At 44.5% G+C, this 17,358-nt stretch overlaps 1 protein-coding gene across 14 annotated transcripts in view; it reads right to left on the reverse strand.

Moving 5' to 3' along the window:
- Window positions 1-17,358, reverse strand: part of LOC139563015 (calcium-dependent secretion activator 1-like) — a 147,262-nt gene that overhangs the window by 13,039 nt on the left and 116,865 nt on the right. For 3 of the 14 annotated variants that reach the window (XM_071381262.1, XM_071381315.1, XM_071381252.1), the window contains 9 exons: window positions 16,520-16,707; window positions 15,190-15,291; window positions 14,929-14,992; window positions 14,599-14,722; window positions 11,639-11,707; window positions 10,584-10,619; window positions 3,432-3,538; window positions 2,698-2,727; window positions 324-480 (listed from right to left, as the gene is read on the reverse strand). In XM_071381262.1, coding sequence (XP_071237363.1) covers window positions 324-480; window positions 2,698-2,727; window positions 3,432-3,538; window positions 10,584-10,619; window positions 11,639-11,707; window positions 14,599-14,722; window positions 14,929-14,992; window positions 15,190-15,291; window positions 16,520-16,707 — 877 coding nt within the window. The remainder of the gene's footprint in view (window positions 1-323; window positions 481-2,697; window positions 2,728-3,431; window positions 3,539-10,583; window positions 10,620-11,638; window positions 11,708-14,598; window positions 14,723-14,928; window positions 14,993-15,189; window positions 15,292-16,519; window positions 16,708-17,358) is intronic. The other 11 variants (XM_071381353.1, XM_071381322.1, XM_071381269.1 and 8 more) reach the window with 6 other exon arrangements.

Consider the following 17,358-nt stretch of genomic DNA (forward strand, 5'->3'; position numbering starts at 1 on the left):
AGGCAGTTAATCCACTGTTCCCTGAGCTCCTGAAGACATGGATGTTGATTAAGGCAGTCCCTCGCACCTCTCTGATTCAGAGGGGTTGGTTTAAATGCAGAAGACACATTTCAGTTGAATGCATTCAGTTGTACAACTGATTAGGTATCCCCCTTTCCCTATCCTAGGTCTATCTATGTTTCCTGGGGGGGAAAAAAGCTAGAACCACTTTTAGCTATCTACGGTGGGTAAAAACGTTTCACATTCCAAGTCCAACTTGTTCCTTAATGTTTATTGGATGGAGAAGGCTATTGGTGTATATAGAAGAGAAACATGAAACATACAGTCAGTGCGGAGGAAGTCGTTGAGCAGCTGGAAGAGAGGGAAGCTGTCCCAGCTCTCAGGAGACTGGATCTCCAGAGCAGCGTCCATGTCCACGGCGTACATGGCCAGGAAGGTCTCAGCGTGCTCCGTCATCAGGTCAGACCACCAGGCAAAGGCCTAGACACACACAGATACCACGGACAGGACAGGGACAGAACCAAGGAGGGGGTGAACGGTGAACACAAGCCCCAGTCAGGGTGTGAGGATGTGGGGTAGAGCAGGCAGGACAAAGAGGGAGCAGAGCAGACTTGGGAGGATAACACATACTGGATGGAGCTAATCAGAGCTCTAACAAACCCACGCCAGCATAGCACTGTGGACTGATATATCATGTGTAGGTAGGTGGACCATTAAATGTAGTGATTATATGCAGTTAAATATAGTAATGGATGTCTGTAGCCTTGCAAACCCATGTGTTCTCCAAGAATGAGTAAAACCAACCCACAGCTCTTTCTGGTGAAGACTAAAGGGGTTGGGGCTAATTGAAACCTTAGATAGCCTCCCACCAATGTGAGAACAAGTTTACAATACATTTATACACAAAGCCGGTAATAGCACAATAATATCATAAAGCTGATCCATTCTGTTCTATTCATTGATCATTGATCAGATATCTCTAGATTGAAGGAGGGTCACAGCCGGGGGGGGGGGGGGGGTGCCTTTTCTCCTGCAGACTGAGGTGGAAAACTCCCTACATGCTCACCAGGACCAGGAAGGACCTCGGGTTTCCACCATTCACATCATTGCCATACCAACAGAACACTCCTCATTAGATGTGAATGTGACACAGGTCATGTCCATGCACTGCTCTCAGCCATATAATAGGAAGTAGGCACACGAACCGCAGACTGCAGCACATAGCTTCTCTACTTGCTACAGGGTTTACAGAGGGACAATTTCTGGACAAACCAGTGTTCTTGATATGGTTTTCCCAGATATTTTGGGACTACTAGTTAGAGTAAACAATGGTACTTAGTAGGCCAGAAAGAGGTATTTTTCCATGTCTATTTCCATTGACCTTTCTGCGTCTATCGATTTTGCTGCTGTGCTTGCAGTCTGGGCTTGGGTTATCTGCTCATCGTTGGAAAAACTTGACAGGACGAATAATCATTCCTGTTATGCTGCATGCTTTTATTCCATATCGAATCGATGCCCCTGTAAAAACATCTGCCATAGAGGGACTATAGCTAGCACAGCGCAGGGGGACGGCACTGCAGTCATGTCCTCACTTACCTGTCTGACCACTTACATGCCCACCCCCTGCCCGACTATTTACAATGCTATAAATTATTGGTGCTACAGTACAGGCAGAAGACCAAGCTGTGCTCCATCATCATCATCACTATCATCATCATCATACACAGGGCAGGGGAGAGTGTGGACTCAGGGAGAGGAGTGGGTGGGGATGGGTGGGTGGGTGGACAGGTAAACTGGATGCTCCATCCTATGTTGGGGGAAGGGAACACAGGCAAGGCCCAGGCCTCTACAGCATGCCCAAGCTCGGTGCTCCGTCTCAGCCAGAGAAGTTACAGGCTCCAGTGCTGCAGCAGCCACCATCATTCACAACAGTCCCAATACAACAAGCCCAAAAGAGCAGTCCTGGACTGTACCAACACGTCAGAGAAATGGGGGCAGGGCATCTACCGGACATGCACAAACCATTAGAGGGTTAGAGGGGGGAGGGGTGTTCTCATTCGACTTCACCACATACCTCTTTGCCCTGCAGGGAGCGAACATCACCGATCATACAGACAGTGAAAACACAGGGAGGATAGTCACATTAATGTATCTACAGCATCAAGCATTTCTTTACAGGATTACTGAGTGGAGGAACAATTCTTAGACGGAAAAAAGGAAAGGAGAGAGATGGAAGAGGAGAAGCCGGAAGGAGGAGGAATGTTCTAAATGTTCAAAGAGAGGGAACCGCGATTTGAAACCCGAACTTAAAGCTGGATGGAGGAAGGAGAGGATAGACACATTTATGTTCATGGTGGAGTTTGGGATTCAATCCAACCCTAAAAGAACCACAAAGAGTATACGGTGGCATATCTCACTTCAACATGCTGCTAGAGAGAAGAAGACTAGTCGCTATGGCCCCATGGACATGCTCTATGATCAAAGTGATGCTGTGCAGCCTATAGTATGGCGGTGCGTTACAGTCAGCATGTTAGCTGATGTTTCTGAACCAACACACAACAGCCACCCATCCCTCTCTAGTGGATTTCCCTCAGCCTTATAACACTAAGGGCAGCCTCTGTGCAGGCCAACATGCGATAAATAGGGAGAGGAGGTTTGTGATGGGTCTGAGGAGAAAGAGAAATAAGTATACTGTACCGATTGATCTCCAGAACTTGTGACTGCAGCCTGTCAAGCATATGTCAGAGAGATAGAATACATCTGCTTATCTGCATTCATCTTATTGATCCCATAGGATCACCTGTAGATCTTCTATACATGCTCATCATGCTTTTACATTCATTTGTTATACTTTTAGGCAAATACAGAGGAAAAGGGAAACCTATTTAGTGATGTTTCTATTTCATGTTCCAGCTTCTCAGCTAAAGTAACACTGAATGAGCATGCTTCACCTACTGTACAGTATGACTAGGAGCAGCTAGCCTACATTAGAGCTACCTGTAATGTTCTGTACTCTACTGTACACAATAAGCTGAAATCAAATCAGGCATTACCATCTTTCAAGGTAACCAATGTTTTATGTAGCATTGCACCACTGGGGTTATGAATTTTGAGTCAGTGGAGAAGGGAACGGCACACTTCACCACTCTCCCACTTTAAAATGCCTCCTTTGGTAAAAATAGTGCACTGGTACAACGTTAACATCCATTATTCATCTCCCATTAAGGATTTCTACCTGTGTAATAAATCTTTGATGACATTATTCTTTTTTTTTAAGTTACCCATGCACAAAGACAGCGCTATATATTAACAGGTGTCAGGAAGGAATAGACTAGCTCCCTCCTCCATGCCCAGGTGTCGGAGGAGGTAAAGAAGTGAGATAGATAAAGAGAGGGATGAGAGGAGGAGAAGAGGAGGAGTTACCCACTCACCTCCGCATGATGTTCCTGGTTCTGCTGGAGGACCTCTATGACTAGCTCGGCCAGGCGAATAGTGTCCTCCAGTTTTTTGGCGGGCGTGACTAAACGGCCTACGTTCTCTGGAGCAGAAGGATTAGGGGTAAGGAAGGGGGTTAGTTAGGCAGAGAGAGGGGTAGCTAACAGTGCCCATCTGTATGGTTAACCCCAGAAATCGTTGAAACGAAAGACGTATGTGCTTATGCTGTGTCGTATGGTTTCTAAAGCACGCATGCAATATAAACTGGCACTGGGGCATTGTCGGTAGACAGTCAATGTGAGGAGATGTCGGCCAAAACAGTCAGGAAGAATCGACTGACTAAATCTATCCCATGGAGAAACCAAAATCTTTGTTATACTCAACATGCAAAATGCTCTTGTGCTCTTAATGCTTTTGCTGCCTGGGATTATTGATGTTGAGTTTGTAACAAATATGGTTTGTAAGATCTACGGTGTACCTGGACACTGTTTTTTAATATATCATCTGCTGACATAAAATTGGTTAGGACAGTTTAATGTGGTGAAATGAGGTCGCCAGAACATTAACGATAATGTGTCAAAATGAGCAAAACATCAGAACATTCAATTGGACGGCTCAAATTAATTTGAAATAATGAGGACATAGAACTGTACATAGAACTGTACAGAGATAATATTGGTAAATTCATCATACCACATGTATCATAAACTCAGCAAAAAAAGAAACGTCCTCTCACTGTCAACTGCGTTGATTGTCAGCAAACTTAACATGTGTAAATATTTTCATGAACATAACAAGATTCAACAACTGAGACATAAACTGAACAAGTTCCACAGACATGTGACTAACATAAATGGAATAATGTGTCCCTGAACAAAGGGGGATCAAAATCAAAAGTAACAGTCAGTATCTGGTGTGGCCACCAGCTGCATTAAGTACTGCAGTGCATCTCCTCCTCATGGACTGCACCAGATTTGCCAGTTCTTGCTGTGAGATGTTACCCCACTCTTCCACCAAGGCACCCTGCAAATTCCCGGATATTTCTGGGGGGAATGGCCCTAGCCCTCACCCTCCAATCCAACACGTCCCAGACGTGCTCAATTGGATTGAGATCCGGGCTCTTTGCTGGCCATGGCAGAACACTGACATTCCTGTCTTGCAGGACATCACGTATAGAACGAGCAGTATGGCTGGTGGCATTGTCATGCTGGAGGGTCATGTCAGGATGAGCCTGCAGGAAGGGTACCACATGAGGGAGGAGGATGTCTTCCCTGTAACGCACACCGTTGAGATTGCCTGCAATGACAACAAGCTCAGTCCGATGATGCTGTGACACACCGCCCCAAACCATGACGGACCCTCCAAATCGATCCCGCTCCAGAGTACAGGCCTCGGTATAACGTTCATTCTTTCGACGATAAACGCTAATACGACCATCACCCCTGGTGAGACAAAACCGCAACTCGTCAGTGAAGAGCACTTTTTGCCAGTCCTGTCTGGTCCAGCGACGGTGGGTTTGTGCCCATAGGCGACGTTGTTGCTGGTAATGTCTGGTGAGGATCTGCCTTACAACAGGCTTACAAGCCCTCAGTCCAGCCTCTCTCAACCTATTGCGGACAGTCTGAGCACTGATGGAGGGATTGTGCATTCCTGGTGTAACTCAGGCAGTTGTTGATGCCATCCTGTAACTGTCCCGCAGGTGTAATGTTCGGATGTACAGATCCTGTGCAGGTGTTGTTACACGTGGTCTGCCACTGCGAGGACGATCAGCTGTCCGTCCTGTCTCCCTGAGTGCTGTCTTCGGCTTCTCACAGTACAGACGTTGCAATTTATTGCCTTGGCCACATCTGCAGTCCTCATGCCTCCATGCAGCATGCCTAAGGCACGTTCAGACAGATGAGCAGGGACCCTGGGCATCTTTCTTTTGGTGTTTTTCAGAATCAGTAGAATGGCCTCTTTAGTGTCCTAAGTTTTCATAACTGTGACCTTAATTGCCTACCATCTGTAAGCTGTTAGTGTCTTCCACAGGTGCATGTTCATTAACTGTTAATGGTTCATTAAACAAGCATGGGAAACAGTGTTTAAACCCTTCACAATGAAGATCTGTGAAGTTATTTGGATTTTTACGAATGATCTTTAAAAGACAGGGTCCTGAAAAAGGGACGTTTCTTTTTTTGCTGAGTTTATATGTCTACATTTTGAAAAGTTAAGTTCGATTGTGCCTATTTATTCTCATAATTTTTTTGTCATGTTATACACTATGGTTTGTTGTGTGATTATGTACTAACTGTTCTACTATGTAGCCAACTAGCCATGCATTCTAAAAGGACCCTGAACCCCACGGCACAGTTAAAAGGGGGTCATGCAGTGCCAGGGAATGGCAGAAGACTCCTTGCAGAGCCTTTATGTTGGTCCTTAGAAGTATAATGAGCAGAATGATAATGTAGTGATTGTCATTGTCAAATGCATCATACTTCATCCATATCCAATGTGTTCAATTGTTTTGAAATATGTCATGTTATCAGAGAATGGACTCATCTATTTGCATACAATCTTCCAGATTCTATGGTCTGTGACAATGAAATAATAATGCAACATTTTCCTCAGTGTGTATTTGAATACTGATAGCCAGATATGTTGAGGTAAACTCATATTGCATTATTTCTCTCAACACATTGGAGATGCTACCTTTTTATGTGTATTTGTGAGAGATTGTTTTTCTTGATCAGTTTCAGATTTATTTACCTTTATTCAATGTATCATATCAGGAAAAACGATGGAAAATAATTTCATGAATTGAAACACGCACCTCTGTATTCAATTCATGAATGGAATTGAAATACATTTCCCTGAAAATGACTGTTATAAAGTAACACAATCTCTGCACAAAGAATAGTTTGCTAAATGTTGGCATGCCAAGAAAAGAGGGGGAATTTGAAAGGTTTTATGTGTGTGTTAAAATGTGTATGTGGTTACATAAATATATATATACACTGCTCAAAAAAATAAAGGGAACACTTAAACAACAAAATGTAACTCCAAGTCAATCACACTTCTGTGAAATTAAACTGTCCACTTAGGAAGCAACACTGATTGACAATAAATTTCACATGCTGTTGTGCAAATGGAATAGACAAAAGGTGGAAATTATAGGCAATTAGCAAGACACCCCCAATAAAGGAGTGATTCTGCAGGTGGTGACCACAGACCACTTCTCAGTTCCTATGCTTCCTCGCTGATGTTTTGGTCACTTTTGAATGCTGGCAGTGCTCTCACTCTAGTGGTAGCATGAGATGGAGTCTACAACCCACACAAGTGGCTCAGGTAGTGCAGCTCATCCAGGATGGCACATCAATGCGAGCTGTGGCAAGAAGGTTTGCTGTGTCTGTCAGCGTAGTGTCCAGAGCATGGAGGCGCTACCAGGAGACAGGCCAGTACATCAGGAGACGTGGAGGAGGCCGTAGGAGGGCAACAACCCAGCAGCAGGACCGCTACCTCCACCTTTGTGCAAAGAGGAGCACTGCCAGAGCCCTGCAAAATGACCTCCAGCAGGCCACAAATGTGCATGTGTCAAAACATCAGCCAGGAAGCATAGGAACTGAGAAGTGGTCTGTGGTCACCACCTGCAGAATCACTCCTTTATTGGGGGTGTCTTGCTAATTGCCTATAATTTCCACCTTTTGTCTATTCCATTTGCACAACAGCATGTGAAATTTATTGTCAATCAGTGTTGGTTCCTAAGTGGACAGTTTAATTTCACAGAAGTGTGATTGACTTGGAGTTACATTGTGGTGTTTAAGTGTTCCCTTTATTTTTTTGAGCAGTGTATATATATATATATACAGTGCCTTCGGAAAACATTCAGACCCCTTGACTTTTTCCAAATGTTGTTAATGTTACAGCCTCATTCTAAAATGGATTAAATACAAAAAAAATCCTCAGCAGTCTACCCACAATACCCCATAATGACAAAGTGAAAACAGGTTTTGAGAAATTATTGCAAATGTATTAAAAATGAAAAACAGAAATACCTTATTTACATACATATTCAGACCCTTTGCTATGAGACTCAAAACTGAGCTCAGGTGCATCCAGTTTCCATTGATCACCCTTGAGGTTTTTCTACAACTTGATTGGAGTCCAGCTGTGGTAAATTAAATTGATTGGACATCATTTGGAAAGGTACATAGCAATCTATAAAAGGTCCCACAGTTGACAGTGCATGTTACAGCAAAAAACCAAGCCATGAGGTCAAAGGAATTGTACGTAGAGCTCAGAGACAGGATTGTGTCGAGGCACAGATCTGGGGAAGGGTACCAAAACATTTCTGTAGCATTGAAGGTCCCCAAGAACACAGTGCCCTCCATCATTCTTAAATGGAAGAAGTTTGGATCCACCAAGACTCTTCCTAGAGCTGGCCGCCCGTCCAAACGGAGCAATCAGGGAGAAGGGCCTATGGTCACTCTGAAAGAACTCTAGAGATCCTCTGTTGAGATGGGAGAACCTTCCTGAAGGACAACCATCTCTGCAGCACTCCACCAATCAAGCCTTTATGGTAGAGTGGCCAGACGTAAGCCACTCCTCAGTAAAAGGCACATGACAGCCTACTTTAAGTTTGCCAAAAGGCACCTAAAGACTCTCAGACCATGAGAAACAAGATTCTCTGGTCTGATGAAACCAGGATTGAACTCTTCGACCTAATTGCCAAGCGTCATGTCTGGAGGAAACCTGGCACCATCCCTACAGTGAAGCATGGTGATGGCAGCATCATGCTGCGGGGATGTTTTTCAGGGGTCAGGATCGAGGGAAAGATGAACGGAGTAAAGTACAGAGAGATCCTTGATGAAAACCTGCTCAAGAGTGCTCAGGACCTCAGACTGGGGCGAAGGTTCACCTTCCAAGAAGACCACAACCCTAAGCACACAGCCAAGACAATGCAGGAGTGGCTTCAGGACAAGTCTCTGAATGTCCTTGAGTGGCCCAGCCAGAGCCCGGACTTGAACCCGATCAGCAACGCTCCCCATCCAACCTGACAGAGCTTGAGAGGATCTGCAGAGAAGAATGGGAGAAACTTCCCAAGTACAGGTGTGCCAAGCATGTAGCATCATACCCAAGAAGACTCGAAGCTGTAGTCGCTGTCAAAGGTGCTTCAACAAAGATTTTTCAAAAAATTTCAAAAATTTCAGCAAACCTGTTTTACTATGTCATTATGGGGTATTGTGTGTTGATTGATGACAGGAAAACACAAAAAAGGCTGTAACATAACAAAATGTGAAGTCAGGTGGTCTGAATACCTTCCGAGGGGAATATATATATATATATTTATTTATTTACAGTTGAAGTCGGAAGTTTACATACACCTTAGCCAAATACATTTAAACTCAGTTGTTCACAATTCCAGACATTTATATGTAAAAATTCGCTGTCTTAGGTCAGTTAGGATCACCACTTTATTTTAAGAATATGAAATGTCAGAATAATAGTAGAGAGAATGATTTATTTCAGCTTTTATTACTTTCATCACATTCCCAGTGGGTCCGAAGTTTACATACACTCAATTAGTATTTGGTAGCATTGCCTTTAAAATTGTTTAACTTGGGTCAAATGTTTCGGGTCGCCTTCCACAAGCGTCCCACAATAAGTTGGGTGAATTTTGGCCCATTATTCCTGACAGAGCTGGTGTAACTGAGTCAGGTTTGTAGGCCTCCTTGCTCGCACATGGTTTTCAGTTCCTCCCACACATTTTCGATAAGATTGAGGTCAGGGCTTTGTGATGGCCACTCCAGTACCTTGACTTTGTTGTCCTTAAGCCATTTTCCCACAACTTTGGAAGTATGCTTGGGGTAATTGTCCAGTTGAAAGACCCATTTGTGACCAAGCTTCAACTTCCTGACGGATGTCTTGATGTTGCTTTAATATATCCACATAATTTTCCTCCCTCATGATGCCATCTATTTTGTGACGTGCACCAGTCCCTCCTGCAGCAAAGCACCCCCACAACATCATGCTGCCACCCCCGCACTTCACGGTTGGGAGGGTGTTCTTCGGCTTGCAAGCCTCCCCCCTTTTCCTCCAAACATAACGATGGTCATTATGGCCAAACAGTTCTATTTTTGTTTCATCAGACCAGAGGACATTTCTCCAAAAATTACAATCTTTGTCCCCATGTGCAGTTGCAAACTGTAGTCTGGCTTTTTTATGGCTGTTTTGGAGCAGTGGCTTCGTCCTTGCTGAGCAGCATTTCAGGTTATGTCAATATAGGACTCGTTTTACTGTGGATATAGATACTTTTGTACCTGTTTCCTCCAGCATCTTCACAAGGTCCTTTCCTGTTGTTCTGGGATTGATTTGCACTTTTTGCAACAAAGTACGTTCATCTCTAGGCGACAGAACGCGTCTCCTTCCTGAGCGGTATGATGGCGGCGTGGTCCCATGGTGTTTATGCTTGCGTACTATTGTTTGTACATATGAACGTGGTACCTTCAGGCATTTGGAAATTGCTCCCAGGGATGAACCAGACTTGGTTCTGAGGTCTCGGCTGATATCTTTTGACTTTCCCATGATGTCAAGCAAAGAGGCACTGAGTTTGGAAGTAGGCCTTGAAATACATCCACAGGTACACCTCCAATTGACTCAAATGATGTCAATTAGCCTATCAGAAGCTTCTAAAGCCATGACATCATTTTCTGGAATTTTCCAAGCTGTTTAAAGGCACAGTCAACTTAGTGTTTTAAACTTCTGACCCACTGGAATTGTGATACAGTGAAACAATCTGTCTGTAAACAATTGTTGGAAAAATGACTTGTGTGATGCACAATGTAGATGTCCTAACCGACTTGCCAAAACTATAGTTAACAAGAAATTTGTGGAGTGGTTGAAAAACAAGTTTTAATGACTCCAACCTAAGTGTATGTAAACTTCTGACTTCAACTCTGTGTGTGTGTGTGTGTGTGTGTGTGTGTGTGTGTGTGTGTGTGTGTGTGTGTGTGTGTGTTTGTGTGTGTGTGTGTGTGTGTGTGTGTGTGTGTGTGTGTGTGTGTGTGTGTGTGTGTGTGTGTGTGTGTGTGTGTGTGTGTGTGTGTGTGTGTGTGTGTGTGTTTAGGGTAGGTGTATATTGGGGCTAAGCTAAAAGTCAAACAGGGCTTCACCTGGATCATTTGGATCCGGCTTTTTATCTTTCTCAACTTGAAACAGAGAGAGAGAAGGAGAGAAAAGAAAGAGAAAAGAGGAGATATTTAGGATTATAACACACTACGGTTAATATTTTATGTTCCAGAAGAGAGTGACAAGATTTTACACTTTACTCTGCTCCGTCTGACCCTTGACCTTTCGAGAGAACACCGGGAACTCTGCAGGAGTGTGTTAGGTAGTTGACAGACGTTTCATTGACAAAACTCCACAGACATACACGTAGGTACAGACACGCTGAAACGTTGAGACATTAGCCTGAGGAGAAGTCAAAAGTAAAGAAGCAACAACAACAGGATGTAGTTAACAGTAGCAGACAGACACAGCTTTAGACCGTCGTGAATTTAGACGCAAGACAAACAGCAGCTGCACCAACCAAAGACAGGACACATTGACCGGTGGTGGGTTGAGTTGAGCTGAGTTAAAATACATATTATAGGAACTCTGTGTGCGTACACCCAATCCTTTCTGTCCTCCTGGTATCGTAGCTCTGCCTGCAGCTGCTGCTCTGCTCTACTGCCTCCCTCTCTGGGTTTCTCTGTCTCTGGCAGTGACATAGCATCATACCTGTCTGTCCCAGCGCACAGCGTGACGTGGTGAGCCCACACTCACTGACACATGACCAGACGACTGAAGGAGATAACACAGAGCAAAGTAAAAAATGCATTCAAGTCACATGGGTGGGCATGGGCATATGTCCAACCAAAAGAAAGAAGCTTACAGACCAGACCGACAGATCATTCATGTTGGTCACAGACAGATGGGAGACTGTAGGTCCCTGATAGTAGGACCACTACAGTGCTGTTGCAGTGTCTCCCCAGACAGACCTCCACAGACCAGACTGGCTCTCTCTCTCTCCCCACTCGCTCTCGGCAGACATGAGCGACGGATAAAAAAAGCACAGAGGAGGAAGGGGTGGACAGAGCTGAGAGGAAGGTGGGAGGGGGTGATGTGGTGAAAGAAAGTTGAAAGAGGGAGGGAGGAGAGACAGGGGGAAGATGAGGTAGGTACTCACGGATGGTTAAATCCATCACTTGTGACGCCAAGCAGAAGACAGGGTGCTCAAACATTTCCCTCTTTCTCCCTACAAAAGAGGAGGATTGGGGCATGCAAGAGGCTGGGGTCAGAGGTTAGGGTGAGAGGTTGTAGGTCAGAGGAGATGGCAAGGCATAGAACTGTCCTGGGTTGAGTTCATTAGGGCACACTGTAGCAAAATGTTTTGTAACAGAAAACAGTCCAGGTAGTTCTCCACTGTTTCCTTTAATTTTGTGGCCTAACGAACACAATCATGGTGAGTATTGACTTGGGTTGGGGCTGCGGATGACTGGGTTCAATAACTAGTGTTTTACCACTATTTTCTTAATATTGGACCAACAGCATCACAAGGATAGGGAAAATAGGTCTACTTGGTATATTTTCCAGATAGTAAGGGATAAACACCTTAGTATCTTTGAAACCCTGGGTATGTCTTTTTAGTTATTGACTACACGTTTTGGATCAATCTGTTGACATGCATGTCAAAGCAAACACTGCATGTGACTTTGTAGGGAAACCAAAATGGTGTTTTGCAAGTAATAATAGAGTACTGTATATCTAATTGAAGGTGAAATGGTGACATGTCGTGGCTAGTTAATACCTATAAAGACAAACCTTTCCATAATGTATTGTAGTACATGCAGGTAACAGATGCTGGGTTGTCTGTGTCCAATCCGAGCATTCTTTTTCATTGGCTTCAAAACCACTTATCACAGAAATGTGAGGTGATAAATGTGGCGAAGCCAATGAGATGAGAGAGAGGAAGAGGACAGCAGACAGAGGAACAGGGAGAGGAGTGTAATGGTCCGCAGGAAGAACAAGAGGAAAGATAAGGTAAGAGACAGAGAAAGAGAGGGAAAAGGAGAGGGAGAGTAGGACAAGGGTCCCCAGGAAGGGGATGGGCCAAAGTAAGATTTATTTGATAAATCTTAGATTATAGACCCTGGAGTCTAGGGGTGGAGATACAGTCAGAAAGGAGTAGTGGGTCAGGAAGGGGAGTTCTGTTCAGGGGAAATCTGCTTCTAGCTACTATGTACACTACATGACCAAAAGTATGTGGACACTGCTCGTCACACATCTCATTCCAAAATCATGGGCATTAATATGGAGTTGGTCACATTGCTGCTCTAACAGCCTCCACTCTTCTGGGAAGCCTTTCCATTAGATGTTGGAACATTGCTGCGGGGACTTGCTTCCATTCTGCCACAAGAGCATTAGTGAGGTTGGGCGCTGATTTTGGCCGATTAGGCTTGGCTCGCAGTCGGCGTTCCAATTCATCCCAAAGGTGTTCGGTGAGGTCAGGGCTCTGTGCAGGCCAGTCATGTTCTTCCACACCGATTTCGACAAACCATTTCTGTATGAGGCTCGCTTTGTGCACGGGGGTATTGTCATGCTGAAACAGGAAAGGGCCTTCCCCAAAACTTTTGCCACAAAGGTGGAATCTCAGGATCGTCAAGAATGTCATTGTATGCTGTAGCGTTAAGATTTCCCTTCACTAGAACTAAGGGGCCTAGCCCGACCCTTTAAAAACAGCCCCAGACCATTATTCCTCTATCAAATTTTACAGTTGGAACTATGCATTGGGGCAGGTAGCGTTCTCCTGGCATCCACCAAACCCAGATTGGTCCGTCGGACTCTCAGATAGTGAAGCGTGATTCATCACTCCAGAGAACGCGTTTCCACTACTCCAGAGTCCAATTGCGGTGAGCTTAACACCACTACAGCCGAGGCTGCGCATTGGCATGGTGATCTTAGGCTTGTGTGCGGCTGCTCGGCCATGGATACCCATTTAATGAAGCTCCCGACGAACAGTTATGGTGCTGATATTGCTTCCAGAGGCAACTCGGTAGGGAGTGTTGCAACCGAGGACAGAGGATTTTTACCCGCTACATGCTTCAGCACTTGGCGGTCCCATTCTGTGAGCTTGTGTGGCCTACCACTTTGTGGCTGAGCCGTTGTTGCTCCTACAGTAGATGTTTTCACTTCACAATAATAGCACTTATAGTTGACCGGGGCAGCTCTAGCAGGACAGAAATGTGACGTTCTGACTTGTTGTAAAGGTGGCATCCTATGACGGTGGCGCGTTGAAAGTCACTGAGCTTTTCAGTAAGATCATTCTACTGCCAATGTTTGTCTATGGAGATTGCATGGCGGTGTGCTCAATTTTATACACCTGTCAGCAACGGGTGTGGCTGAAATAGCTGAATTCACTCATTTGAAGGTGTGTCCACACACTTTTGTATATATAGTGTATGTTTACTGCATACTGTAGATATAATATACTGTATATTCCAGATATATACTGTTAAATCACCACATGCCAGGGGCCAGGATACAGCTAAACTCAAGGTACAGTAACATTTGGGCCAGACCGGCAAGTAAACAGGTCTTTAATCCAAAACTTTGGATTTGAATGCATTTTTACTCACAACACCTCTACAAAAAGCCAACTTGACCTACAGTAGAGTAGAGTACAGCTAAAGCAGCCTGCCTGAAACGAAGGGGAGTGTTAATTGTCTGAGTGACAAACAAGTGACGACCAATCTGTCAAATGGAAAAATACTGTATAGGCTGTTTCTCTTGAATTCATGTGCTAAAAATAAATACGAGCTCTCAGTATGTGTCTTTAGTGCTTCTTTTCTCCAGGTTCATCTGGTCCAGGTTATCTTGAAAAGAATCCCACTGTAGGATGCTAAAAAAGGAATCAAAGTGGTCATGACAAGTCACTTCCAAATGAGAGTAGAATGCTTGACACTCCTGTTCCACATAGAAAACCCCAGAATTACCGAGTACTAAGTACTAAAACAGTTACCATCATCTAAAAGAAAAACAACCAGTTACAGGTTTTAAAGCAACAGCAACCAAGAATTTACCAACAGAGTTAGTAACTGCTATTGCATATTGAAGGTGTGTCTGTGTATGTAAATCGTGGCTAGTTACCTTCGATTTTGGCGTATTCTGTGATTTTAGCGTAGTTGAGCTGTGCAGCCTGCTCCAGACATTTACGGATGACTCCCTTCACTTCCTCTTGTGGGACTGGAGTCACAATGTCCTTCATCAGCACCTGAGGATGAGGAACAGGACAGGACAATTCTTCCTTAGGGTCTTTCCACTGAATTTCAGTTTATTGCAGTTTTGTTTTCATTTTCAATTTCCTTTTTTCTAGCATATATATGAGATTATATGAGCTATGAAACCTGAATCATTCATGAACTGAACATTTTCTGTAAAATGAGAACGAAAAGATTGCAGTCATCAAAATGTACTAACCCTTTCCAGCAAAGACAGCGTGGCCTTCAAGGCTCCCTCTGGACGTCCGAACGGGAAGCAATATCTACACGAGAGAAGCGAGTTGAATCACAATGAAAAATCACTATGGACAACAGAACCGTGGAATAGTATATGATGAGGCCAGCGAGCGATCGATCGATCGCTCGCTAGCCTCATCATATACTATTCCATTATTCCATCTATCCATTATTCGATCGATCGGATCGATAGATAGATAGACCAGTAGGCAGCAGCACTCACCTGAAGTTAGTGATCTGGTGTTCCAGGATCACACGCAATCGCTCTTTGATTTCTTCAAAGCGCTCCTTTTCATCCACCTTCACTGTTCCCAGTCCGTCAGGCCTTAGGATGACATCATAGCATACAAAGACAACATCAGCCCAGCGAATCATGCGGTAGTGGAGCCGCCAGTTGGAGTCCATCAAAAAAGGAACAATACAACAATTTGCACATAAACAGTGTCATCTTTTAGTTCTCCATGATTTTACTGCTGCTTGTGTGAGTGAGTGAAAGAGAATCATTCTTCAGCATGTTTACCAAATGTAAATGTTCTTTCTTACACAGACAAACATCAAATCAAATTGTATTTGTCACATTCTTCGTAAACAATAGATGTAGACTAACAGTGAAATGCTTACTTCCGGGTCTCTTTTCAACAGTGTAGAATTAAAGTAAAAAAATGTCATAAAAATAGAAAGTCACACGACAAATAAATACACAGTGAATAACGAATAACAATGACAGGTACAAATTGCATAGCTATATACAGGGAGTACCAGTACCGAGTCAATGTGCATGGGTACAAGGTAATTGAAGTAGCTATGTACATATAGGTACATTTTATAGTACATCATCTTACCTGATGGGCTCTTGGACGAGCTGAAATGTGGAATCCCTTTTCTTTCTAAACTTCATCTTTTTGCTTCCCCGTTTCGAGCCAGCCCCTGGTTCTGGGCTCTGGGCGCCGCCAGGGGCCCAGGGGCCCTCACAACTCATCAGTGGCCCACAGTAACTGCTGCCCTCTCTGACTTTATAGGGATGCATGGGAGGATGAGCAACATCGACATAATGAGACTGAACAAAGCAACAAAAGACAAGGAGGGAAAAGAAAAAAGGAATACGGTGGAAACCAAGGTAAATATAACTGATTAATAAAAAAAAGTGAACAAAATGATGACATGATATCATAAAATACATGATTCAAATCATAATAAATAATATGCAAAACATTCATGACAAACAAAGACGTAACACTGGGAAATCATAAAGCAATGGTGCTCTGCTGCGTTCGATGACTCTGACCCTTTTGTCCTGTTACTATGGCCAGCTTTTCTTTCCTTCTTTCTCTTCTTATTTTATCTGAAGACCTTTGTGTGTGTATTTGAGATACAAAGTTTACCCATCTCTCTTGCGATTTGGTGGTGATTTAGCATTGCCAGTGCTACTTTGTGATGAGCACTGACTTGTCCAAAATGTCGCCCTCCAGCCTTGAGGATGTCCTCTTGGTTTAATGATTAAGACTATGGATTGGCAAGCAGGAGGACCGGGTTCAATCGGGTGTAGATTTTACCTGTTACCGTGGACATGGGAGGCGCAGAAAGCGAAGCTGTAGTGAAGCAGGGTGGGGTCGATCATGGCTCCTCTGTCCGCCCTCTCCAGCAGGTCCCCTAGGTAACCCAGGTGTCTGTGACACCCCCGCACGCCGTTCCTGGCACAGTACTCATCCAGGACAAACACCTGGCCCGGGCTGAACCATCCCTACACATTACATCAGAGAGTTGATTTTATGTTATTATTTATCATTATTTTAAGCCCTTTTTCTCCCCAATTTCGTGATATCCAATTGGCAGTTATAGTCTTGTCCCATCGCTACAACTCCCGTATGGACTTGGGAGAGACGAAGGTCGAGAGCCATGCATCCTCCGAAACACAAAACTACCAAGCCACACTGCTTCTTGACATACTGCTCGCTTAACCCGGAAGCCAGCGGCACCAATCGGAGGAAATGCCATACAACTGGTGACCGTGTCAGCGTGCATGCGCCCGGCCTGCCACAGGAGTCGCTAGAGCGCGATGGCCCAAGGACATCCCGGCCGGCCAAACCCTCCCCTAACCTGGACGACACTGGGCTAATTGTGCGTCACCTCATGGGTTTCCCGGTCACGGCCGGCTGCGACACAGACTGGGATTGAACCCAGATCTGTAGTGACACCTCAAGCACTGCAGTGCCTAAGACCGCTGTGCCACTCGGGAGGCCCAGAGAGGGGGTTTAACAGTTTATATTATAACATCTGGCCCGGTTGAACCATCCCTACACATTACATCAGAGATGGTGTTTAACAGTTTAGACTAGAACACCTGGCCCGGTTGAACCATCCCTACACATTACATCAGAGCTTTTTTTAAGAG

The sequence above is a fragment of the Salvelinus alpinus genome, chromosome 2, assembly GCF_045679555.1.
Source record: "Salvelinus alpinus chromosome 2, SLU_Salpinus.1, whole genome shotgun sequence".
Taxonomy (NCBI): Eukaryota; Metazoa; Chordata; class Actinopteri; order Salmoniformes; family Salmonidae; genus Salvelinus; species Salvelinus alpinus.